The sequence below is a fragment of the Carassius gibelio genome, chromosome A2, assembly GCF_023724105.1.
Source record: "Carassius gibelio isolate Cgi1373 ecotype wild population from Czech Republic chromosome A2, carGib1.2-hapl.c, whole genome shotgun sequence".
Taxonomy (NCBI): Eukaryota; Metazoa; Chordata; class Actinopteri; order Cypriniformes; family Cyprinidae; genus Carassius; species Carassius gibelio.
Genome location: NC_068372.1, coordinates 7,588,440 through 7,615,458, shown reverse-complemented (window position 1 = coordinate 7,615,458; position 27,019 = coordinate 7,588,440). Strand labels below are relative to the sequence as shown.

Genomic DNA, 27,019 nt, shown 5'->3' with positions numbered 1-27,019 from the left:
CTTTGTTTGGCCTTCCAAAAGAGGACACAACTAATCAGTGTTTTAGTTGTATTTACAACACTGTTCCAGAACAGTTCAACCCAAACATGCAGAAGTGTGCAATGCATTTTAGAGCTGCAACTATTTTTTGTGTCGACTAATCGAACAATTATTTTTTCGATTACTCGACTACTCTAACGATTATTTTTATTAAAACAAATTATTAATCTAATGTTCTTTTTTTTATTAGCTAATGAATGCTTTGGATAACTTTACAAAAAAATATAAGTACAACTTCTAATATAATATTTCAACCTTTATTCATTTTTTTTCCAAAAAATACTTCAATGTGGTTGAAGTGTTTCCATCACATCTGCAGCGGAGACCTGAACCAGGAAGTTGGTCACCAGATAACACGTTAACCAGTTAAACCGTAACACCGGAGAGCGCCAGTATGTTTTCCTCGGAGGTGCTCATGCATCACAGCTGTGGTACACCATATTTGTTTTTGCAAAGGGAACAAAGGACCATTTTATTTGGCCTCTGTTTAAAATATTCCCATACTTTTGATAACCGTGGTCTCTGTTTTTGTGACAGAATGCAACTTTCTCCATTCCCAGGAGCAGAAGCCGCCATTACGCGAGATGTAAACAGTGTGACGCGTTGAGGCATTACACGCACGTCAACGTATTTTTGTAGTCGACGTAATCGATGACGTCGACGCATCGTTGCAGCACTAATGCATTTTACAGAGGACGAGGACTGTTTCCTGAACTAGTAGCCTACAATGCTTCTGTGCACAAAGGCTGTTTCAATAAATTGGGGCAATTCTAACTTTGCAAGGACAGTCTGGCACTTCTGACTCACATCATGTAAGTACATTTAAAGAATTTGCCATTGATGATTCAAATGCGAGTTTTGAGTAAAGTAGAGTAGCGTTTGTTGTTTGTCTCTTCTCCCATCACAAATGCAGACATGGTTTATGTTTATGCAGCGCGATATTCGTCGCAAAGCGTATAAAGACATTAAGTCATTATAATCAGTAATTATGTCCCCACTGGATGCAACAAATGCCTCATTTGTAATGGGTTTTATTGGTGTTGTCTCGTGGTGCCGGGAGACAGCGTCACAGTATGGTAAGGGGCACATGCTTGAGGAATTCAGCCAATCACAACACATTGGATAGCTAGCCAATCAGCACACATCTCGCTTTTCAAAACGATGAGCTTTGTTCAAATTGACGCATCTCAGAAATGCGGGGCAGAGAGGAGCAACAATAATGTACATTATGTGGAAAATAATATGTTTTTTTTTAACCTTAAACCACATGAACACATTGCATTACACAAAAATACATTGCCATAGAGCTGTAATCGGGCCTTAAAAGTTAGGCCCGACAGGACCCGAGCCCGACAGGTTTCGGCCCGAGCCCGACAAGTGCATTTTGATTGACAGCTATTTTAAAGCCCGAACCCGTTTACAGCCCGACATTATTGAAATGTGCGCAAGCACACAGCTCTTTTGCCTTTTGCCAACAATGAGCAATTTATTCATGTTTTAACATAATTTACTCATAACTAACGTAGACTAGACCACTTGGAAGTTGGAATAAAGAAATAAAATAAGTCCTCTGTGACATCGTAACATCTCAGCATTCTAGACATAGGCTCATTTAACCTATAAATAGACCAACGCACCAATAAAAACGAGTCATTTAAAAAAAATTAAATTAAGATAAATTTTAAATTAAGATGGGTATTTGGCAATAACGAAATTAAGATAAAGGCTCGGCCGGATTTGCTTTATTTAATAAAAGAATAATGCCAACATTAGCGTAAACACTCTGTCAACATTATGCATTTAAGACTCAATGAATATTTAGTTATCATTTGAAAAACCTTTACTCACAGAGATTAGGCTAGGTCTACATGTTTATTGTGGAGGAAAATGATTGAATCCACTGTAGATGTCTTCAGCGCGTTCCTGCGCTCACTTATGGTGCGTCATTATTCACTCATTTTTCTCATTATAAGCATGGTCAAAACTTTTCCACACCTCAGAGTTTGCTTTAGTTGCGGGGGCAACCAAAACGTAATCACCAGAGGCAAGTCTCCGTTACACCTGCTCAGCATTCATTTTCGCATCTTTCTCGCGCTAATCGAAACACATCACATGACCGCTCGTTCACCTCGCAAACCGGAGCGCAAGCCCGAGCCCGCGTAAGATGATAGAAATTAAGCCCGAACCCGACCGAACCCGTCGGGTCCCGACGGGTCTCGTCGGGTTCGGGCTAAGATCTTCAGCTCTACATTGCCATACACCACAATGCTTGGTTCAATGGACTACACAATCATGGGGAAGACTGCTGATCTGACAGTTGTCCAGAAGACAATCATTGACACCATTCTCATGGTGGGTAAGCCCAATGAACAAACATCCATTGCTATATAAGCTGGCTGTTCACAGAGTGATGTATACAAGCATGTTAACAGAAAGTTGAGTGGAAGAAAAAAATGGGGAAGAAAAAGATACACAACCAATCGAGAGAACCACAGCCTTATGAGGATTGTCAAGCAAAATCGATTCAAGAATTTGAGGGAACTTCACAAGGAATGGATTGAGGCTGGTGTCAAGGCATACAGACGTGTCAAGGAATTAGCTGAACCACAGACAACGTCAGAGGCATCATTCTGCATTGTTTTTGTTGCTAGGTTAGCAGAGTCAACTTATTCAATTGCAACTTCGGCTGACTATTCTAATGTTAACCCTTTAATACCCACAATGGCCATATAGCCCTTCTCTAAAAAAACTTAAAATGATGCCATTTTATTATTTTAATTATTACTCAAAATGCCTGCGTCAAAGCGCCCATGACGAGTTACATGTTGGAAGAGAGGTAGCTAATGCATGATATTTGGGGATTAAAACCATAGACAGTAAAAGAAATGGACACAGCGACTCCATTGATTTAACGGAGACAAGTGAAGTCAATTAGAAGCACGCACTTCCTGGGGGTCTAGCATACAGACTCAAACTGAGTTTGATGACGTAGATTGTCACGTGAGCAACTTGTCTGACAATTGTAAGTCTTCTAATAGCTGTGCCAAGAGAAATCTGAATCACCCACCGAATCTTGCAAATGTTGTTGAATAATTTTGTCCCGTTGCTTTTATGTACTGCTTCCACGGGGCCACAACGTAAGATACAAGGTAATGGGGCCTTTTATACATTTTCATGTTTCTTTAGAAATAATGAATGGACAAATGGAGTCTTTATTCGCTGTCAAAGTGAGGCAAAAATGAATGGGAGTCAATGGAATTCTAACATCAGGTGGGGGTCCACTAGCCAATGGCGGCGCCCAGGGATGCTTCAATAAAATATGAAACCCTGCCCCCCTGATTAAAACCTGCCTTGCATTTTGAAAGTTGTATATATTTGATTACTGTAGCTGTATATTAAATGAAGTAGATATTTTCTCATGTTTCTAATGAATTTCCAATATCATTAATATGCTATATTAACGGTGAGTGAATAATATGAATATCAAATAGATTATTAGGACGTTTTGTGTGAGTAATTTGGTAGCATAGTTTGTTTTTCTTTTTTTATGGTATCAACAATGAGAGGTAAATGTTGTTTGGTGTCACATTAAAGAGGGTTTTGTGCTTTTAAAACAAAGTAGCCTATACATGCAATTGTAAACTATTTTTTCTGCTGTCTGGTTCACTGAAAAAAAAAAAAAACATTTATTTTTATAATTAGCAGTTTTCTACATCCACATTCTATTGTGTTCTAAAGGATTAACTAGCTTTTATAACATGGAGCACATTGTCCATCTAGAAATCCTGCTCTTCAAGAATACAGGAATATATAACCAAAATGGATCCTTACTAAATGTACTTTTAATAACTCTTCCAAATAATTGTAATCATCTCTCCCTCTGTCCTTATGTATAGTTAAACCAGGTTGAGTTAGCTGTGGAGGAGAGCACCTTTGATCACCAGGGAGGTCAAGAGAGAGTGAGTACACTGGTCCAGTGGCACTTAAGTTCTCAGCTTTGTAGGGGTTTTTGGGAATGGAATGGTAGATATGCATATCTACAGGGACCACAAGGATGGTGTACTGGTTGGTTATGTCCGAGTGATTGTGGTGGGCCGGTCTGAGCAAAACTGCCAGGGCCCTTTTTTATGTCCCAGTCCAGCCCAATTGAGGCAGTAAGTAAAGCAAAAGGAGCCCCTAAGTATTGAGTAACATGTACAGTCAATTAACATACTTTCCAGAAGGCAAAAAATTAAAAAAATTTTAATTGGTCAGTGAACTCGTGAAATGTGATCCAAAATCATCACAATTAAAAGAACCAAAGACTCGTTTTCACTCAATATCCTGTTAATCTTGAGTACCTGTAGAGTAGTACTGCATCCTTCATAACTTCAAAAAGTCCTTAGTTTTATTATATTTATAAGAGAAAAGTAGTCTGTATGGTTTATCCCGGAAAAACACGAGCGGCTGGAGGTGTGACGTGTGGGCGGAGCTAAAAAATCATGAGCGCGAGTAAGCTTTTGCGTTGAGAGCACTAGAAACTGTGACATTACCGTGAGGAAAAAAACATCATCCAAAACAAACCATGGCTAACAGTTAGATTCAGCGTATATTTATGGTCCAGAATCAGATCCCGAGGCTGAAATTGAACAAGAGCAGCAGCCGCAGCAACGACTACAGCAGGACGTCTCTATGTAGTATTTATTGAAAATGTATATATTTGCTTAGCGGTTTTGGAAAATGACTAAGTTCCACTTTATGTCGTCTTTTTTTTTTTTTTTTTAAGGTGTACATGTGGGAAGTGCAGTTTGATGACAACATCGCATGTTGTTTACTTGATGTGCTTACGCGCCGATAGCTAAGTTAACAACACAGATATTTGAAGCAGTTTTACTCACCACATGCGGTTCCAACACACGATCGTGACCCTTTGTCGTTGGGACTGCATTATCCTTAAGAAATAAACAATATGCAAATCCGGCATCAAACTGGGCCTTGTTTGTAAAACAAGCATCTTCGAAATGCAGGGAACAAACAAAAACACTTTCACAACTCCGTTGAGGCTCTGTGAAAAAATAAACTCCATCCACTGGTCCCTTAATGCTGTTTTTTTTTTTTTTTTTTTTGGTAATCTGTGCAGGGTTGTCTTGCCCTGGCAACCAAAAACACACTTCTTTGTGACAATTCGCTCTCGCTCTGATCGGTGAATGTCTCTGCTCTGCACTGCTCTACGGGAGCGCGCGCTCTTCCGGGAGAAGTGCCCTTAGGACCCATATAAGGAAATTCCGCTCCATCTAACGTCATGAAAGGAATTAAATTATTTCCTTACGAAATTAACTCTCCAAGCCAAAACTCAGGAGCTCAGAGAAAACAGATACCATTCTGCCATGCACAGATAACATTCTGCCATGCAATAAAACAATAAAACTGATCTGGAAAAGAGATCTTCAAGGAGTGTAAACAACACATATTTACGACCTCCTTCCCCCCTCTCCTCTCCCCTCCTTGCCTCTGACTCTCACTCTTCTCCTCCAAAAGCAAGAATATCCATTTGCCATGTTATATCTTGTGAAAATGTTGTTTTTTCCACTTCATGTTTAGCATCATTTTAAAGGTCTCTGTGCGACTGGTTAAATGGTCTCTATTTCAAAATAGTCATTTATATTATGAGAAAGATCAAGAACTTTTGTAGAATTGTGTTCTGTTGAGAAGAGGTGTGTTCCCCTTTAGGGGTCTTTGAGAATGTTTAACTCCAACCAGGTTTGACCATTATGTGACTGCAGGAACCTATTGAACCGAAATGACCGTTATGTTTTTACAACTGATTTGAAGATTTCTTTGTTGTCTGGTCTGAGTATTTAAGGGGAGTGACAAAACAGTACGGGGCGATTCTGTAGTCAGATCAGCCCATAGTGTGGAGTGTATCTCATATGCTCCATACTATGTATCTTTCTGAAGTCAGGTATATTATTATTTACTCAAAAATGTAATTGTGTTAAAAACATTGTGCCCATAGAGCACATTGTATAGTTGTTTGTGTTATTACCTGTGCACATTGGCTGGTTAAGTTTATTCTCTAAAACACCTGAGTGTTTTGCTATGCATTTTAGAACATGTGTCTTAAATTAGAATAACTGTTACATGTGTGACTATGTTAAATTTGTTTGTCTCCTGCGTAGATCACGTGGTTGTTGCCCATATGACTACAGTATCTGTGCAGGAGCAAAGTTGCCACACGGTTACAATGTGATTCGCAATTGCAAATATCCTTTTTAAATTGGCTTCTATCCAGAATAATCAAATATCGAAATTGATACATAATCAACCTTTGTGATCAGTATTTAAATAGAAACACTGTCTAAATTTAATGATCACGTGAAATTGGAGTCAGATTGAGCTTGGAGCTAGACTAGGATTTAAACTAAATCCTGATAAATTCAGAAGCGCAAGTAAAAGACCGAATATGCATTAAACCTTCGACCAGGCCGCTGGATTCTGCTATTTGGGCTGGCGGTTGGATCCTTACAGTCAAACAGACCCATACTCCAAAAAAACTTTCCGAAACTTGTGACAAACCGGAAGGAGTATTTTTGGAACAAATGACATTTACTCTTTTGACATGCGCACACTGCATGAATATACAGAGTTTCCCACTGTTGTTGCATACTGTTTTAAAATGCACTCTAGATATTTATCTCATTAGGGTAGATTGACCTATTTAGGCAATGACCAGCACATGAACTGTTGTGCAGTACTGCTTACTTAAAAAATAAATAAATAAATAAATAAATTAAGTGCCCCTTCCCACACTCAAAACTAGTCGTTTGTTGATGAGAGTCTTAAACAAGGACTCATGTTGTCCTGCTCCACTTCACAGATGCTGAGTGAAAGGGGAGTTTTATAATGATGGGACACATTTACATTTACATTTATTCATTCAGCTGACGCTTTTATCCAAAGCGACTTACAATTACTATATATTTCAGAGGTTGCATACTTCTGGAGCAACTAGGGGTTAAGTGTCTTGCTCAGGGACACATCGGTGTCTCACATTGGACACTTATATATGACACTTTATTTGCCAGGAAGAACAGCTCATTCTTTGCGTCATTATGCTATTTCTTCTTTCAGTACTTTCCAGTTTTGGTTTTCAATCCGATCAAGTGTTTACATGTCCTATCGTTCGGATTACAAAAGGAATAAACCATCCCTTACAATCCGATCAAAATTTTAGTCGGATCTGGCCAATTCAATCTGACTGACATGTTTGCATTGGACTTTTTATTCTGATTGTGCTCCAAGTTCTATTACGATCAGATTAGTACGGGTCTATGTATACAGCAGCTACTGATGACATCCAAAGCCTCGGTTAGACTGACTAGTTCAGGAAGCGGTTTGATCTTATAAATTCACAGACCTCTGCCCTGTTAAACATTTTCCAGTTTTAGAATAATAATATTGGCCCTCCTGCCTATTATAAGCAAATACTTGCCATTTGATATCCCCATTCATTTCATGCCAATATGTTTATTACAAAGTTATGTCATGGTATACAATCATAACCATTTGGATGAAAAGCTTCAATGCTTCATCTTGCAATCACTACTTGATCAATGAGGTCTTGACCAAAAATCCTAAAAGCACGACTGTTGGCATAATTGCCAATTAAAATATACCCATACTAGCCTGCTGGCAAAAACTACCCTGAGGGGGAAAAAACAGGCAGGCAGGCAAAGACGGGGCACAGCAAGGCAAGATGAACATACACACATATGAAAATTACTCTCAGAATATAACCATTAAACAAGAACCAGCAAAGGACTGAATAAACAAAAAGAATAAATAGGGAGGAGGGTAACGAGGGAGACACAGATGGAGTAACTAAAACAATAATTAGATAACAATAAGGGTGGGGTCAGACAATAGACAGGAGAGCACATGGCACCAACAACAAACACACTAGCAGAACCATGACAACTTGTGATCAAGGGCCAATTTCTTCCCTATAAACCATGTAGAATTAGCAAACTGTATTTTATATATAACAGAAAGCAGGCAAAACCTGAGCTATATTTTAAAAAGACAACACCTGAGATCTCGTCAGCCTTTCAGTTTCTTCTAAAAAAGCAAGGCTTTCTATTGGTAAAGTCAATAAAAAAAGACCTAATTGATGTGGAAAATTAAGACAACTGCAAAAACGTTTCTTTCAGATTTTCTGCTAAACTTTATGGTCAGGCAGAAGACATTACCATTTCATCTTTCCTCAGCCCAGCATTGCCTGATCTCTCAGTGGTGCCGCCAGCAACTGAAGTCTCATCTTTGCTTCTCTCCTCCTCACCTTTCACAAGCCATGCTGTTGAAATTCAGATAAATCACATGATTTAGAATACAACAAAATAAATCCAGTTTCACAGGTACAGATTGAGTCTGTTGCTAGTTTACAACAATACAAATTATATATTTATGTTAAAGGGTTAGTTCAGCCAAAAATGAAAATTAAGCCATAAATTACTCACCCTGAAGTCATCCTAGGTGTATATGACTTTCTTCTTTCAGACAAATTCAGTTGGGAGTTATTAAAAAAAAGAAAGAAATGAGATCTTTCAAGCTGTTGGATGCAAAAGTTTAATAAAAAGCTCATCCATTAAAAAAAAGTGTCTCACGTGGATCCAAGGGGTAAAGAAAAGCTTCCTGTAGCGAATCAATGCATTTTTGTAAGAAAAATATCCATATTCAAAATGTTATAATCACTTTAAAGGGGGGGTGAAATGCTATTTCATGCATACTGAGTTTTTTACACTGTTAAAGAGTTGGATTCCCATGCTAAACATGGACAAAGTTTCAAAAATTAAGTGGTACGTTTGAAGGAGTATTTCTCAACAATATATACTCCTTCCGGTTTGTCACAAGTTTCGGAAAGTTTTTTTTTTGAGTATGGCTCTGTGTGACGTTAGATGGAGCGAAATTTCCTTATATGTGTCCTAAGGGCACTTCTGCCGGAAGAGCGCGCGCTCCCGTATAGCAGAGCACTGAGAGGCTGAGCACAGGAATTCACAGATCATAGCGAGAGCGTTGCGACAAGTCACAAAAGGAGTGTGTTTTTGGTTGCCAGGGCAAGACAACCCTGCACAGATTACCAAAAACAAAAAACAGCATTAAGGGACCAGTGGATGGAGTTTATTTTTAGAGCATCAACGGAGTTGTGCAAGTGTTTTTGTTTGTTCCCTGCATTTCGAAGATGCTTGTTTTACAAACAAGGCCCAGTTTGACGCCGGATTTGCACATCGTTTATTTCTTAAGAATAATGCAGTCCCAACGAAAAAGGGTCACGATCGTGTGTTGGAACCGCATGTGGTGAGTAAAACTGCTTCAAATATCTGTGTTGTTAACTTAGCTATCGGTGCGTAAGCACATCAAGTAAACAACATGCGATGTTGTCATCAAACTGCACTTTCAACATGTACAGCTTAAAAAAAAAAAAAAAAAAAAGACAATAAAGTGGAACTTTAGTGGAGTCATTTTCCAAAACCGCTAAGCAAATATATACAGTTTCAGTACATACCACATAGAGACGTTGTTGCTGATTCTGCTCTTGTTAAATTTCAGCCTCTGGATCTGATTCTGGATCATAAATAAACGGCTGAATCTGACTGTTAGCCATGGTTTGTTTTGGTTGATTTTGTCCTCACGGTGTCACAGCTTCAAAACGCTCTCAACGCAAAAGCCTACTGGCGCTCGTGATTATTTAGCTCCGCCCACACGTCACGCCTCCAGCCGGTCGTGTTTTTCCGGGAAAAATCGGTACAGACTATCTTTCTCTTATGAATATAATAAAACTTAAGACTTTTTGGTGTTATGAAGGATGCAGTACTACTCTATAGGTACTCAAGATCAACAGGATATTGAGTGAAAACGAGCATCTCACCCCCCCCTTAATCAAGCTTGTGCTCACAGTTGTAAACAAAGCAGTTACAGGGGAATAACGTATGAGGAAATCTTTGCTCATGCACCTCTCAGAAGTGATGCATGGGGAAATGCAGCAGAAAGATCAAAACAAAACAACAGTCACTAATTAGAAGTACAAAACAAGGATTTATTAAGAAGAATATCTGAGAATTTTGATATAAGCCAAGAGGAGACTGTTTTCCTTTGATAAAGTAAGGAAACTGCTTTTTTTTTTCAGGAACTCGAGCTGCATCCGGAATGCCCTTCAGTGTGACCAGCTCAGATTAACTTGTGTAATCAGTCCCATGAAAGGGTGTGACATCATAGGTAGGTGACGTAGCGACCAGGATTCTATAAAAGCACGTAAGGTGGAACAAACGTCAGCTTTCTGTCATTCAGCGAAGCTCTTTGTGTGTGTCAGTTACCATTATGTTTCTGTCAGTCTTATTTACTGTTGTCTGTCATAAAAAAATCAAGAGACTGGTTCCCTTAGTAGATTATTTAGCAGCGTGTAAGCCACTGCCAAATGTGTCTCATTGGGTCCTGCAGACTGTAGAAAAAAAATTAAATTATGTGCTCCGCCGCAAATTTTTAACGGGGTCTTTCCCACACTAATGGGCCCCGAGCAGGCTCTGATATTGGAACAAGAAGTAAATACCCTTCTGAGGAAGGAGGCTACTGAGGTGGTCTCTCCTCACGACAGAGAGTCTGTGTTCTGCAGCAAATACTTTATAGTTCTAAAGAAGGATGGGGGGTTGCATCAGATTTTAGACCTGCATCAATTAAACCGCTCAGTCATGCGAATGAAGTTCAAGATGTTTACTATCAAGCAGGTATTGTCATATATCTCCATCCTTCCCAATCACAGGAAGTTCCTAAGGTTTGCTTTCAGGGGCGAAGCTTACCAGTATCAAGTTCTTAATTTTGGTCTAGCACTCTTACCTCGAACATTCACGAAGTGTGTGGATGATGCACTGGCTCCACTGCATCCGCATACTAAATTATATAGACGATTGGTTGATTTTGGATCAATCAGAGCAGATGGTGGTTTGGCATCGAGATGTCATTCTCGCCCATATGAAAAAGTTGGGGTTAAGATTAAACGGCGAGAAAAATGTGCTTTCTCCATTACAGAGGACCACTTATCTGGGCATGGTGTGGGATTCAACCCCGATGCAGACATGTCTGCCCCCTGCTCGTATCGAGTCGATCCTCACGTCAGTCAAGAAAGTCAGAGAAGGCCAGTCATTCACAGTCACTGGTGTCAAAAGTATTCACATTCATTACTCAAGTAGAAGTATAGATACTAGGGTTTTAAAAGACTTTTGTAGAAGCTGAAGTATCAACTCAAACTTTTTACTCAAGTAAAACTGTAAAGGTACTGGTTTCAAAACTACTTAAAGTATAAAAGTAAAAGTAATGTAAGAACAAAAAAAAAGCCACTAAGAATAAAAAGCTTAGGGCGTGCCACAGGGGCCGATTGTACTCTAAGCCACCTCCTCAAAAAAAAAATTTCTAAAGGATATAATGACTATACTATTACATTAAAATGTTCATGTTGAAAAATTTGGGATGCCTCAAAAGTTAGGCCCGACAGGACCCGAGCCCGACAAGTACATTTTGATTGACAGCTTTTTAAAAGCCCGAACCTGTTTACAGCTCAACATTATTCAAATGTGCGTACACAGCTCTTTTGCCTTTTGTCAAGAATTAATCATTTATACGTTTTAACTGTATTCATTACTAGTGTAGACTAGACCACTTGGAAGTTGGAATAAAGAAATAAAATAAGTCCTTTGTAACATCGTAACATCTCAGCACTCTAAATAGTCTATAAATAGACCAAAACACCAATAAAACATTTCTTTCTTAAATTAAATAAAGATAAATTGTAAATTAAGATGGGTATTTGGCAATAAAATTAAGATAAAGGCTCCGCCGGATTTGCTTTGCCAGTAGCAGCTGACATAAAAGAATAATGCCTACATTGCCTACTCTGTCTACATTATGCATTTAAGACTCAATTCATATTTTGTTATAATTTTTAAAACCTTTAGTGTTACTCCCCAAGATTAGGCTAGGCCTACATGTTTTTGTAGATTAAAATTATTGAATCCTCTGGAGATGGCTTCAGCACATTCCTGCGCTCACTGATGGTGCATCCAGCAATATAACCCACTGGATCATTATACTCATTATAAACATGGTCAAAACTCTTCCACACCTCAGGCTTTGCTTTAGACGCTGGTGCAACCAAAACGTAATCACCAGAGGTAAGCCTCTGTTTCACCTACTCAGCATACATTTTCACATTTCTTTCTCGCGGTAATCGAAATACATCACATGACCGAACTGGAGCACGAGCCCGTGTAAAATTATATAAATTAAGCTCGAACCCGACCAAACCGACGTTCTCCGTCGGGTTCGGGCAAAGATCTTCAGCTCTAGTAACGAGTTACAAAGTTGGTATAGCCTACTTATTACAACATTGTCAATCGCAAACGCTAATTTTTTCAAACGTCTCACTACCAGCTGATTGTTTGTTGATGGTAATTAGGGAGAGGACGCAGGCGTTTGTTTGTTCGCCGCTTCTCCACCTCTGCCCTAGTATTTATTTGTTTTATTTGCTTTATTTTAAAAACTTGTTTTATTAGTTTTAAAATCGCAGTTTTAAAATTATTTTGCGAGTATATCACTTAGCTTAGCGAAGCTTAGCGAAGCTACAATTGCTAAGATTGTTACGGTGCTTGGCTGACTGGTCAACATTTGGATGGATTTATGTCTGATTTGGCTGTGGATTGTATCACCTTGTTTGCTGATCAAACTGTGACAACGAGCATCGGCCGAATGATCACTGTTAATGTTGGGCAAATTCTAATGGCGTCCAGCATTATCGTCAAATATTCCATCTCGCAGCTGCTGAGTTACAACCAGTGGTTACCTCCACCCTGCATTCCTGTCATAAAACAGCTCGGACTTCTCCGTCGACCCCGGTATGTCCATAGAAGTTCCCGCAATAAGTTTGTTTACCGTCAGCATAATGCTGCTTCAATTCCTTCCATCTGGTCAACGACTGCACGTGTCGTATCTGTGGGACGTCATCAGAGCTCTGGCGTTATTGGACATTGTAGCAACCACCCGCCTCTTTTTCCTCTGAGAGCCACTAGTGCTGGGCGAAATAGAAATCATGGAGTGGATTACAGTGTATTGCGGAGCTTACAGAGACTTGGACCAAAAGATCTGTCTTCCGCCACTATGGAATTATTTAATACACAATCTCTTACAAATAAATCTCTTCTAATCTACGATCATATATTGGATAAAAAGCTGGATTTTATGTGCCTGGTCGAAACTTGGCACAAACCAGGGGATTATTCAGTGCTTAATGAAGCCTGCCCCCAGGGCTACTGCTACCTGGAAAAAGCCCGCAGGTCTGGTCGAGGGGGTGGTTTGGCCGTCATCCATCGGGCTGAATTGAAACTTTCTCCCCTGCCACTGTCTGATTTTACTTCCATGGAATGCTTAGCCTTTAAATGCAAACCTCCTCATTCAATGACAGTGTTGCTCATATACCGTCCCCCCAAATCACACTCTTTATTTCTTACTGAAATACATGACTTACTTACATCACTTTGTTCAGTGTCATCCAACATTGTTATTATTGGTGATGTAAATATTCATGTGGATAACCCCTCTTGCCAGCTGTCAAGAGAGTTTTTGAGTCTGCTTGATTGTCTGGGTCTCCAGCAGCATGTGAAGGCCCCAACACACACTAGGGGGCACACTTTAGATCTCGTTATTACTGACTCTGTTCAGGTGGTCTCTATGGCTTTCACATTTCAATTGCCTACCACAAAACTCAAGCGTCAAATGTCCTTCCGGAACTGGAAACACATTGACCAAAACTCTATGACTGCAGACTTCAAACAAATTTCTTGTCCAGACATCTCAACTGTTGACGAACTGGTGGATCACTATAATGCATCTTTGAGCAGTGTTTTTGACCTCCACGCTCCTATTAAGACACATGAAGTTACTTTTGTATGCTCTGCTCCCTGGTATACACAAGAACTACGTAGAATGAAAATGGCAGGCCGTGCCTTGGAGCGTCATTACAGGAAATCGGGACTCACTGTCCATAAGCTTGCATTTCGTGACCATCAAAGGACCTATTTTAAGTCCCTGAAAGACGCACGTTGTCAATTTTATTCAAATCAAATCAATAAAAATACAGGTAATTCTAAGCAGTTGTTTGCCACAATTACCCATTTTTTGGAACCACAAAAGCCTTCTTCCACTGAAGTGACTAAGGAGCGCTGTAATAATTTTATTGACTTTTTTAGATCAAAAATCAGCAACATCCGCTCCTTAACGCCTGGATCATATCCCCCACCTTCACCTGCCTTAAATCCTTTAATTGGGAGTTTGTCATCTCTCCCATATTTTACTGAGTTCTCAAGCAGCCAGATTGATGAAATTCTGCGAGGAATGAAATCAACATCCTGCACATTGGACCCTATTCCGACAGTTCTGCTTAAGTCATATCTTCCTATTGTCAGTCCAATCATTACAAAGTTAGTTAATCTTTCATTACAAACTGGTCATGTTCCACCCTCTCTTAAAGCAGCGGTTATCCGCCCGGTCTTGAAGAAGCCCTCATTAGACTCAGAGGAGCTTGCAAGCTACAGACCTATCTCAAACCTGACTTTTTTGTCAAAGGTCCTGGAAAAAACAGTTGCTTCCCAACTTCAGAACCATCTTAGACGTAATAATCTGTTTGAGAAGTTCCAGTCAGGCTTTCGCTCAGCCCACAGCACGGAAACAGCACTGCTCAGGGTGACAAACGACCTACTGATGACAGCTGATGCAGGATCGCCATCACTGCTTATTCTGTTGGATTTGTCTGCGGCCTTCGACACAGTGGACCATACTATTCTCCTGGATCGACTCCATCATACAGTTGGACTCTCGGGGACTGCATTGCAGTGGTTCCAGTCCTACCTGTCTGGCAGAACTGAATGTGTTATGTTGGGAGGATGTAAGTCCAGGCTGTCCACCGTTACATGTGGTGTTCCGCAGGGGTCAGTTCTTGGTCCCATCCTTTTTACCATCTATATGTTACCTCTCGGGCACGTCATCAGCAGACATGGGCTGTCCTTCCATTGCTATGCTGATGACACGCAGCTTTATATCAAAACTGTCCCTAACCCCTCAGAAGCCATCTCTCACCTCACCGCATGCCTTGAGGAGATAAAGGCATGGATGAATGGAAATTTTTTACAGTTAAATAGTAGTAAAACTGAGGGACTCCTTGTTGGTACCCCCCATCAGATTCGTTCTTTTCCTATATCTCAGTTCCTCTTTGATGGCAAGATTAATACTCTCTCCTCCTCAGTCACAAATTTGGGGGTTCAGCTTGATGCACAGTTGACCTACAGCGGCCACATAAAACATCTGTGTAAGACATCATTTTATCATCTACGAAAGATTTCCAAACTCCGCCCCCTGTTAACTCTTCCAGATGCAGAGAAACTTGTCCATGCCTTTATCTCCTCAAGGCTGGACTACTGTAATGGACTTTTTGTCGGGATTCCTGCTAAGGACATACAAAAGTTGCAGTACATCCAAAACAGCGTGGCTAGAATCCTAATGAAAGTAAGGAAATTTGAACATATCACCCCCATTCTGAAATCACTCCATTGGCTCCCTGTTTCTACCCGGGTTGAATACAAAATCATTTTGTTAACTCACAAATGTATTTTCGGCCAGGCACCATCATATCTCAAAGATTTGATCAATTTGCAACTTTCAAATCGTACCCTCAGATCATCAGGAAGCATGCTCCTTCAAGTTCCTTTCACCAAGCTTTGTACTATGGGGGGTCGAGCTTTTTGCTCTGCAGCCCCACAGCTTTGGAACCATCTTCCTGTCCAGTTGCGAGTCACACAGAGACTGGGCACTTTTAAAGCAAACCTAAAGACTTTTTTATTTAGGAAAGCATATAATTGCTGAGCTGTCATGTTTTAGTAATCTGTGATGTTTTGATCTTGTTATTTTATTGTAGCACTTTGAGATTCCCCCAATGAAAAGTGCATTATAAATAAAATCTATTATTATTATTATTATTACTACCGAACTACCTACAGTGGCTTAATTTGCGGAGGAAAGCACCCATTTGATAAATGAGCCAGTAGTTGAGAAACAATAACTTTTAAGAAATATATTTTTTGATAAATGAACCCAACACTGGCTGTCCTTGCTGGAGTGTGATGTGATTTGTGTCATGTGCAGGTGCGATGGATCGCGTTCAAACCAATAGGGTGTCGGAATATGTTTATACTTCTCATCCAATCACAATCAAATTCACTCCATCCGGATGTGTTTTTTTTAATGATGACAAGCCGTAATGAAAACAAGCCGAAATGAAATAGCAGTAATGAACCTATTTTTAAAATGCAAGGAGTAGAAAGTACAGATAACTGCATGAAAGTAGAAGTAAAAACTTGGTTGAAAAATAGTCCCAGGTGTTTTGATGAGAGTGCATCGGGACAGGTCCATCTTCTATTAGTAGCACCGTTCTGGCTGGCCCGAGTATGGTTGTCAGATCTGATCTCGCTCCTCGACAGCTCACCATGGGAGATTCCTGTCAGGAGGGATCTCCTCTTGCAGGCAGAGGGCACAATATTTCACCCCCGCCTGGAGCTATGGAAGTTAAGCTACATCTCGTAGCTTCTGGTCTCTCAACCGAGGTTGTTGAGACCATCCTCCAATCCAGAGCTCCCTCAACAAGGAAACTGTATGACTTGAAGTGGAAACTTTTCACTTCTCAGTCCAGAGATCACCACTTTGACCCAGTTAACTGCCCAGTTGGTACAGTATTGGAATTCCTGCAGCCCTGTTTCTCCACAGGGTTGACTCACTCCACCCTGAAGGACTACTTGGCGGCCATTGCAGCCTACCATGCCCCTCTCGGTGGCCAGTCAGTGCGCAGACACCCCCTAGTTATACGTTTCCTCTGCTGTGCGCTGAGGCCTCCGGTACGATCTCGTGTCCCCATGTGGCACCTGGCTTTGGTGCTAAAAGCTCTTTGTAAGCTTCCTTTCAAGCCTATTGAAGAAATCGCTGATCGCTATCTCTCGATTAAAACTGCCTTTCTTCTAGCTGTCACTTCTTTAAAAAGAGTGTTTGGGATCTTCAGGCCCTCTCACCCGGCATGGCCAAAGTGTTTCTCTACCCTCGAGCGGGGTATGTCCCAAAGGTTCCCTCAGTTGCCCCACTGCCTATCGTACTGCAGGCCTTCAGTCCTTCTCCCTTCAAGAAGCCAGACCAGCAGAAGCTAAACTGTATATATTCAGTGAAATCACTGAACGCATACGTCCACAGAGCTGCCATGTGGAGAAAGGTGGACCAACTCCTAATCCTGGTCCCCCTAATGCCGCGTTCCTTTCCCAGGAACTAGGGACTTTGGCCTTGTACTCGGTGTGTTTCCACTGCAGGAACAAGGAACTAAATAAAGTTCCGGGTAAAAAAAATGCCCCCCAGAAAGTCCCTGCTGGCGAGGTAGTACTTTTTCAAAGTTCCAGAACTTTGGGGGCGCGACTTGTGCGCTAAACATCCTAAATGGTTCGGTTCACGCAGCATTGGTTGGGTTCAACCACCATTTATTCGGATCATTTTCAAAATATTGCTGTTATTGTGTCATGAAATGTAATTTTAAAAGTATTTCAGGTGAGAATGTAGTTGTTTAAAACTCAAATCTGTGGTTTATTTATAAAGACAGTGCTTATTTAAAAATGTGTTTCGCCGATCTCGGAGACTTGATTCCGCGATCAGCGGGATCTCAGTCCTCATGTATCCGCTGAGAGCAGCCTCACCTCAGCTAGACCTTCTTATGTGTGCTGCTGGCTCTGATGTCTCTTTAGTGGTTAAACATAACATATAATTCGTTTTGGGTAAATCTAACAGGTTATGTTTGGTCTGTATTCAATTTATCTATATGTTAAAATGAAAATAAAAATGGCAAATTTATATAATATCTAGTTTCATTGTAATGACTGTATATACCCATTTACCTGAACTAAGTACATTTACCTGAACTAAGTACTAAGTACATTGCACTACCGAGGATGCACGTCCAAAATCAGCATACTTTGTATTGAGAAACACATGCAGACCTACGTCACCAGTCTATTTGCCTAATCTTCCCGGTACTTTACACCGCGGTGGAAACGCAGAAAGCAACAGGTCTGGGGGAAAAAAATAGTTCCTGTGAAAAAAAGTTCCTGGTACAAATGTTCCAGGTATTTTCGGTGGAAACACGGCATAAGAGGGGTCTTCCAGCCACAAAACAGACCCTCAGTCGGTGGATAGTGGATGCAATTACTCTTGCCTATGAGTCCTCTGTTCTCCCCTCACCATTGGGAGTCAAGTCTGACTCAACCCGCAGTATGGCGGCCTCCAAGGCCTTCTTGTCAGATGTGTCCATGCAGGACATCTGCAATGCAACTGGATGGTCCACGCCCCTCACAATTGTCAGATTTTATGATTTAGATCTGCGAGCCACTCCCAGCTCTTCTAGTCTCTTGCCTTAGCTGTGCTTCTTGTATACACACTAGGCAGGAACTTGCAAGTCTGGCGGCGTGGGCATTCTCATTCGGGTGCAGCTTGAGTTCCTGAAGGGGAATGTACCAGGTAACGTTTGTAACCACGGTTCCTCGAAGGGAACGAGATGCTGCGTCTCAAGGCCATACTTCCAGCCTCCCTGCCAGAGTTTGCTTCATTCCAAGAAGCTGACGCTCGTTCCACCTCACGTGCTTCTATAGCTTCCTCGTCACTATGTCACCCGCCTATGATGTCACACCCATTCATGGGACTAATAACACATGTTATTCAGAGTTGGTCACGCTGAAGGGCATTCCCAAAGTATTTTCGGACGCAGCGTCTCGTTCCCTTTGGGGAACCATGGTTACATACGTGACCTGGGATGTTCCTTTGCTCGTGTTAACAAACGTTGGTTTTCATGAGACTCACCGTTGCATGCGCAACTCTGACCTCATACATCATTACCCTGTAACTGCTTTGTTTACATACATTTTGAATATGGCTAAAATACACATCGATTCGCTACATTTCTGGAATCTGCATCTGAAATAGCATTTAGCCAACAGTTTATATACAGTATCTCAGAGGGGACATAGATTCATTTAAACTGCAGTTACAGGTGCATAAATAGGCTTAATGATTTGTTTTTAACATAAAACGTTGAATACTGATATTTGAAATAATTGAAAACATGGGAAGAAAAAAAATATCCGAAATGTGAAATTAAAACCACCAGTAGGTGACAGCAAGTGAATGTTAATGAGTGAGTCATTGAGATTCAACCGATTTATTCAAACGGCTGATTCATTCAATAAGTAAACACCGTCCACTGCTCAGAGACGCAAAACAGTGTTGTAATATGTTTGGAACTACTTTCTTTGGCAAAACTGGGCAAAAACAATCAATATTATGTCTAACTGAACTTGTATAAAATTATTATTAATTATGTTATATATTCTGCATCTGCAGAAAAACGTTACTCTTTGTGTATAAAATGTCTATTGAGTAATAGACTGATAAATCAATGTGCGTTCACTCTGTGTATGATTCGGTGATATGGACTACTTGATAACATCAGATTGCACATCATTACAACAACACTTACTATATCATTACAGACGATGCTGTATATCGGCCTTGACTTGAGTGGAAAAGTTAAATCATCCACGGATGTGTGCGACGCGCACTTGTTTGCACATGAGCAAAAGTGTTTTTACGAGTCTAACTTGCAAATGCCATACCACTGATTTGTCAAACTGCTTTCCTGCAGTCTGTGTTCTTCTGATTATTTTGTAGTAACGAATATACTTATGGGAAATGTATCAGAGTAAAAGTATACATTTTTAATTAGGAAATTTAGTGGAGTAAAAGTTGCCTAAAATTTAAAAACTCAGGTAAAGTGCAGATACTCCCAAAAATACTTAAGTACTGTAACAAAGTATTTTTACTTTATTACATTACAACACTGCTTTCTATTAAACTTCTCATGGGCCACTGAGTTTGAAAGATCAAAGACAATTTTTTTTTTGATAACTCTGACTGGTTTCGTATGAAAGAAGAAAGTCATATACACCAAGGATGACTTCAAGGTTAGTAATTTATGGGCTAATTGTCATTTCTGGCTGAACTAACCCTTTAACAACTTATATTAGTCCCAATCAAAGAAATACAGTACTTTACACAGAACCTTTCAAAAAACAATCATAGGACTAAATAATTGTATAAAATATGTTTAGATAGATCTATATAGCTATTTTGACATCATCAAGCATAACAAATTTATTGTCATAAAGCATATCTCCGCAATGTGAAAAAAGGCTATATATTTATGGGTCAAAGCACAGAAATTGCTTAGATTCCTATTGTATCTTTTAAGTTTTCTTCTTCTTCACTCTGGAAGTCTATGGCAGCTCATAGAACTGCTTGTGGGAAAGTTATCAAATTTGGTACACAGATATAGAACAGTCTCAATATTAACCTTAGCAAATTTGGAGTCTCTATCTCAAACTCTCTAGTGCCACCAATAGGCCAAATTTTGCCCTTTTTACTTTTTTGAACTCAGATGGTTTCACCAAAACATCTTCAGACAATGCTGGCAAAAAGTTAACAAAAATTTCCGATAGACCAAACTGTTCTTATAAAGCATGTTAACAAAATGGATGAAATTTGAGGACATGAGGATATATCATTGCAATGCTTGGATTCTGACCAAACTTTGGTACGGGATATACCAAGCATGACCTGAGGGCACATGAGTAGTTTCAGAACAGCCACCTAGTGGTCAAAAGATATTTTAAAAATTACATTTCTGAACAGAACGAGATACTGAATCAAACTATATAAAATGTTCCTTTATCAGCCTTTTTGGGCATTGGCCATTTTGAGTTTTGTAGTGAAAAAAATGTCTTGCATAGGGTGGCCATATGCGCCGTTCATTTTAATAAAGCCTAAAATATCCAAGTTTTGGCTATTTGCACTTTGCAGGTTGATCAATATGTAATATTCATGAGAGCTATAAAGAGCAGAAAGCTCCTTATGCTTTCTTTCGAATCAATTTTACATGTTTGTTCGTTCGTTTGACTTGAAGCATTGTGGCAATTTTTATTTATTTTTTTGATTTGTGTGCAGCGACACTTCAAGTCAATCGAACGGACAAAGACATGCGCATATTTGCATATACTGATTCATTATAGTTTTCTTTTTATAATGAAATAAACATTTTACTTTGTGAGCATGTGTTTGTCTTTGGGACAATACACATTTCTTATTAATATTAAATCAATATTATCTGAGAAAAGCTAATAAGTTTGGCTGAAACAAATTATTTTTTAAGATGGTCCAAAGTATCATTTATTTTTCTGTGCCATTTATTCTGTATCATTTATTTTTAATTTAAAGTTGAAATTAAACTGTTATAACGATGATGATGAAGATTGATTTTAATTATATTAATTCGCCACCTATTAAATGCCAAGCATTGAAACTTGAGATGAAATGTGGTTCACATCTGATAAAATGAAGGTCAGTGTTTTCTTACCGTCAACATTGTCTAGACTCTGTTTATGGCACACTTCAAACGCCTGACCCACGGTCTGCACTATCCTCATGGCTTGGCTCTGAGACACAGACGGTACATCTTTAAGCAACCAGGATTTATTGAACACGTCATGCTTTCCCACATGCATCTAAATCTAATGACTGTAGATTTTCATTTGATATAGGACAAAAAAGCTGTACTAGGAGAGACAGAAGAATTAATTCCCCTTCCAGAGAGGAAAAGGGATTAATTAAAATGAATGAGAGATATAAGGAAAAGAGGAGTGGGTGAGACAGGGAGGAAGAACATTACATACATTAAGTCAATTCCATATTACAGTGGTGCTGTCAAAGTGATGGGTTAGTTCATTTCAGATGGGCCCTTGTGCTGTGAACAAAACCCAAGCCAAAATAACTCATATCAAGCAGCTTATTCCGACATCAGTTTCTTTTTCTGTAGAAAACCGCTAACCTGTCGCAGGTCAAAAATAGCCCACAAGACAATTACTAAGAATTGTCATAAAATAGTAGTTAGATTATTAATATCAAAGCTGATTAAAATTTTGTGTTGATTTAGCGGAACAAAATATATAATTTCTTTAAGCAGTTTTTAATATTTGCTAGAAAAAATATATATATTTGATTAAATGGGGTTTTCATTGTCAATTTCTTTCATTGAAGTAAAACAATTGAAGTATATTCCTATCTCTTAAGTATATTCCTATTCATATTATAAAAAAAAAAAAAGAAAATTGCACACTAGGGTGATTATGAACATTAAATTATCCAGCCATTGCTTCCTGTTCCACGGGATTATAAATATGAGGAACACAAAGGTCAAATTCCCTTAATCATTCATCACATGGAGTAAAACTAAAGAATATAGTTCTGATGTGCAGTAGAAGATTGGTAAGTTTCACAAAGTAGATAGTGGCTGTAAGAAAATAGCTAAAACATTGAAAAGCCCCATTTCCACCATCAGGGCAATAATTAAGAAGTTTCAATCAACTAAATATGTTACAAATCTGTTTGGAAGAGGACGTGTGTCTATATCATCTTAATGCACATCGGGGAGGAGTGTTTGAGAGGCCAAAGACTCTCCAAGGATCACAGCTGGAGAATTGCAGAGAGTAGCTGAATCTTGGGGTCAGAAAGCCAAAAAAAAAAAAACAGTTTGTATAATATGGTAATCTATATATAACGCAAGACACTGATCCATTTGTGCTAGTGACTGTTCCATCTTATGGTCCAAAACTCTCTTACATTGGTCCTGGGCCAGCAGGGCATTCTTAGTGTTCAACTCTGTTACTTCAAATCAAATGATAATTAATAGGACAGCTAAATAATTAATAATCTCCAGCTGAATGAATCCACTGCCGAGATGTCCCATTTATCCATTTCCATTCCTGGGCAATCAATCAATATTATTAACATATTTGTGCAAATTTGATCAAATGTCTGGTGGATTTCCTGTGTTATGGTGATGCTTACCTTCCTCTTTGATTTGAAGACATTGCAGTGGAACACATTGTTTTTCTTGTCTCTAGCTATGTAACTAAATATCTTCAGGTTCTGTGAGTCATGCGAGACGTAAAATATTCTGAAAAAAAATAAAAATAAAAAATGACTAATGAGCTGCAGTAATTGACCTTAAAATGACATGACAACAACAAGGCCAGCACTTTCTTTACTGACTTGGTCCCTTTGACGTCATAAAGCATTGCAGAAATACATAAAAGAAAAGATTTTAAAATGTAAAAATTAAAAAATTTAAAACAAGTTATGAAATACAACAGTAAATATCACAATAATGTCAAGCTAAATTCTAAAAATGTATCCATTTCAGAACGATCATGTTGGTATTGGACATTGTTTAAATATAACAAACATAATGTGTACTGACATTAGTTAATACTGATGATGTTACTAATAAACCATGGTTACATGCATGACCTGAGACATTTATGTACAGTGGAGACTAGCTGTTGCTATGGGGATTTCAAAGATATTCAGTTTTATTGTTGCAGCTCACGGAGCCGATTGATTTTGATGTGACGTGTGCATGCACAATAATAAATGTCATCAAACCCCCACAGGCCATGACACTCCAGTCACAAGCAAAATTAGAAATCAACTTTCAATGTGGCTGAATTACCTGAAAATGGGGTCCTGGGCCAGGGTCATTTGGCTTTCATCCCAGCTATAGTCATATATCTAACACATATTTATCACATTTTTAGTCAAGAACTATGTTTATTATTAATTGCATATACAGTATACAAAATTAATTGCACAACATCAGAAACTGTTATTATAAAATTGCAAGGACAAAACACCTCACCTTTTTCTTTTTTCGCAAAACCACCTTGACACCATCCACTGACACGATAAGGTTGACTTTCTTCTTCTTGATGTTCTTACTTTTAAACTCATACTGAAAATTATACAAACAATTATGAATTTAATAATTTAAAACATGAATCATAACATGAACCTTACACTTAAAATTTTATTTTTTTTATATTATAAATAATAAATATTTTAAATATTAAATATTAATATTTAAATATAAATACATCAATACAAAAAACTATCTCAGACTCTTTATATATTCCTTCTATGTTCAGGTCACACTGTTCTTATCTGGTAGCATTAGTGTATCTACAGTACCACCACTATACAGTAGGTGGCGATATAGTCATTTCATTTCCAACGAAGATACTTATACATGAGAGGCTCCAGTGAAAACCATATTCATGTATAAAATAGGAAAGTACCGTTTAAACACTGAGGTCTTAACGGGTCATTTTTGACCCAATCAAGTGGTCATGTTTTATCTTTTATTTTTTGCTAAATCAACATATGAAACACAAATGAAGTCATCTGGTTAGAGCTAATTGGAGTCACCACATTATGTACAGTATAAATTAACAATTAAGTAAGAAAAATATGGATTATAACGTATATCCCACATCAAACATATTCTTGGAAACTTAAAAAACTTGCACTGATAAGGAATTTGCAGACTGCATGAATCAAAGACTAGGAAATAAACAGCAACTCCACAAGGGTGGGATTTAAGGCGACGCATGAGGCATACTGAAGTGTGGCTGGGTTTAGAGAAAGCTCTTTCATCTGAAGTTTTGATTAGTGCTAACATGGACCAGCAAGTCAAGCTATTTTTTAAGAAACTTGTTACTCTGTTTGCTGTCAAATCTTCTCAAAATACATACTGTACAACAGAGGGTGATAGCTAAAAACCTGAGTGCTATGAAATACTAATGACTTTATCAATTGATTTATCAGCAAGAAAAGTTGCCTGAAGAGAAATCTTGTGCAAATAAGTCTAAACATTGCTCAAATAGATTCTATTTGATGGAGCAAAGTCGATTAAGCTAAACTGTGCTGCTGCAGCCAGCACACTGGTGCAATGACATAAATACTGGATCCTTGAGAAAAAAGAAGACACGAGCGAATAGTCTTTACACTGGTACCACATTATTTGAATAAACAACTTCCAACACATGAACCTACCCTACCTACTAAATGGGATTCTTCCTAAATTCAGAGTGTGAATGCATGATGTTGCTCTATCAGGACCAGTTCTTCAGAGCAAAATTTGTAATCATTAAGAGCTTTGAAAAACTCTTAAGAATTATGTTACATGGTTACAAAGACATGTTATAATGCAAAATCAAGAAGATATATTAAAGGTTTTGCGCTACTTCTAGCCTATGTCACAAATCAATATACAGTTCATTGAGCTTGTGAATATGTATGTACTCTTAGATGGTCTCGCCTGAAGTTTAGGATCCTCTTTGGGTGTTTTTCAAATAATTCTGGAGAAAAGGACATCTGGTTTTACACAAGATTTTGTAGTTTATGCAGCTTGAATGCAAACAATTATAAAAACATTCTGATATGTTATTTTTTTCAGTTATTTCAGTTAATTATTGTTATTCTTGTTGTTTCTGTAACATTTTTGTTCTTGACTGATATATATATATATATATAGAGAGAGAGAGAGAGAGAGAGAGAGAGAGAGAGAGTCAATAATATTACTGTGCATTATTGATGATGATGATAAATTATTATTATCATGCTATTTAAGTATCAATATATAATATTATAATGCATAAAACATATGCTACATACCAGCAATATCATTATTGTAAAACATTTTGAATCAGTTATTTGTGTGCAAGATATGCCATTTATACATCATTCTTTCAAAAAGGTCAACAGTCGGCATCTTGATGAAGTTTGTCCTATACTTCACCTTTCAAATTCAGGAACCCTTACCCGTATACGTCTCATAGCGACCAATATTTCAATCCTGCTTTTGGGTTGCATGATATCCAGGCTCCCGATGAACTGTGACAGAAGAGGTTAAACAATTAACATAAGGGAAAAAGTAAATGGTTTGCATGCATGCCAGTGCAACAGGTGATGTACAGTAAGCCACTTAAAGGTAAAACCTTACACAACACTGTTCATGTAAATATTACAAATTAGAAAAATAATTACAATGACAATGGGTTTTTAAAATCCCTTCAACAAGATAATTACGTTATAGTACTCATAATGCAATTACATGGAATAAAGTGTACTAATGAAGTAGTACACAATTAATATTTTTTTAATTGTTTTGTAATATTTACCTTCACCTCGAATGTGAGCCCATGCTGGACCTGCCCATCATTATCAGCAGGAATCCTCTGATCCACTGAGTCGTCTACCAAATTATATTTACTCTCCAGCATCGTTGTATGATATGGAAATATCGTCCGATACCTTTATTTACTTAAATCATGCTGAAGCCTCTTGGCTGCACTGACTTCTGAGAGATTTCTCACAGAAAGATGACGGCAGACCTGAAAATGTCCAAAGGCAAAGGCAGAGATGCTCCTCCGCAGAGTCGTTCAGCATCATTTATAGTAAAATATGATCTTTTGTTTGTTTCACAGCCGAGCAGAGGGTTCAGAAGGCGTTTGGTGACTGTTAGTGCGCAAAGTCTGGATTTCCAGCATGATGATAAATATCCCATATGTCCCCGTTGGCGCAGACTGTCTCTTATTGTGAATTTATGGGTCTTACTATGGCGAAGGCTTGTCTATTAATATTCATCAGCCAAGCCTTCGCCATTGGAAGGTCGTCAAGCAATATTAGCGCGACCAAAGTCTTATTCATGAGGAAAACGTTCCCGATAGGATGTCTGCATGAGTTCATTAATATTCATTCGCCAACCTTCAGTGTAGTAGCATTCGTAATTTCGCGTCCTGGTTGTGTATACTATGAAGCTATACTGTCAGGCTGTGAAATATACCGGAATTTGGAAACGCTTGTTAAGTGCTGACATCTTGTGCTAAAAAAAAAAAAAAAAAAAAAGATAGATAGATACTGTAATGCACTGTGGCTT

General features: G+C 38.7%; 1 protein-coding gene across 3 annotated transcripts in view; it reads right to left on the bottom strand.

Annotated features, from left to right (window-relative positions):
* Positions 1 to 26,698, bottom strand: part of LOC128025639 (carboxyl-terminal PDZ ligand of neuronal nitric oxide synthase protein-like) — a 41,751-nt gene extending 15,053 nt beyond the window's left edge. For 2 of the 3 annotated variants that reach the window (XR_008186191.1, XM_052612134.1), the window contains exons 1-8: positions 26,262 to 26,698; positions 25,903 to 25,974; positions 23,942 to 24,034; positions 23,756 to 23,814; positions 23,092 to 23,200; positions 21,602 to 21,680; positions 8,268 to 8,371; positions 4,917 to 4,970 (exon numbers count right to left, since the gene is read on the bottom strand). Coding sequence is in view for 2 of the 3 variants with exons in the window: in XM_052612134.1 (XP_052468094.1) it covers positions 4,917 to 4,970; positions 8,268 to 8,371; positions 21,602 to 21,680; positions 23,092 to 23,200; positions 23,756 to 23,814; positions 23,942 to 24,034; positions 25,903 to 25,974; positions 26,262 to 26,363 (672 nt within the window). In the remaining variant the exon portion in view is untranslated. The remainder of the gene's footprint in view (positions 1 to 4,916; positions 4,971 to 8,267; positions 8,372 to 21,601; positions 21,681 to 23,091; positions 23,201 to 23,755; positions 23,815 to 23,941; positions 24,035 to 25,902; positions 25,975 to 26,261) is intronic. The other variant, XM_052612138.1, reaches the window with a different exon arrangement.
* Between the last annotated feature and the right edge of the window lie 321 nt (positions 26,699 to 27,019).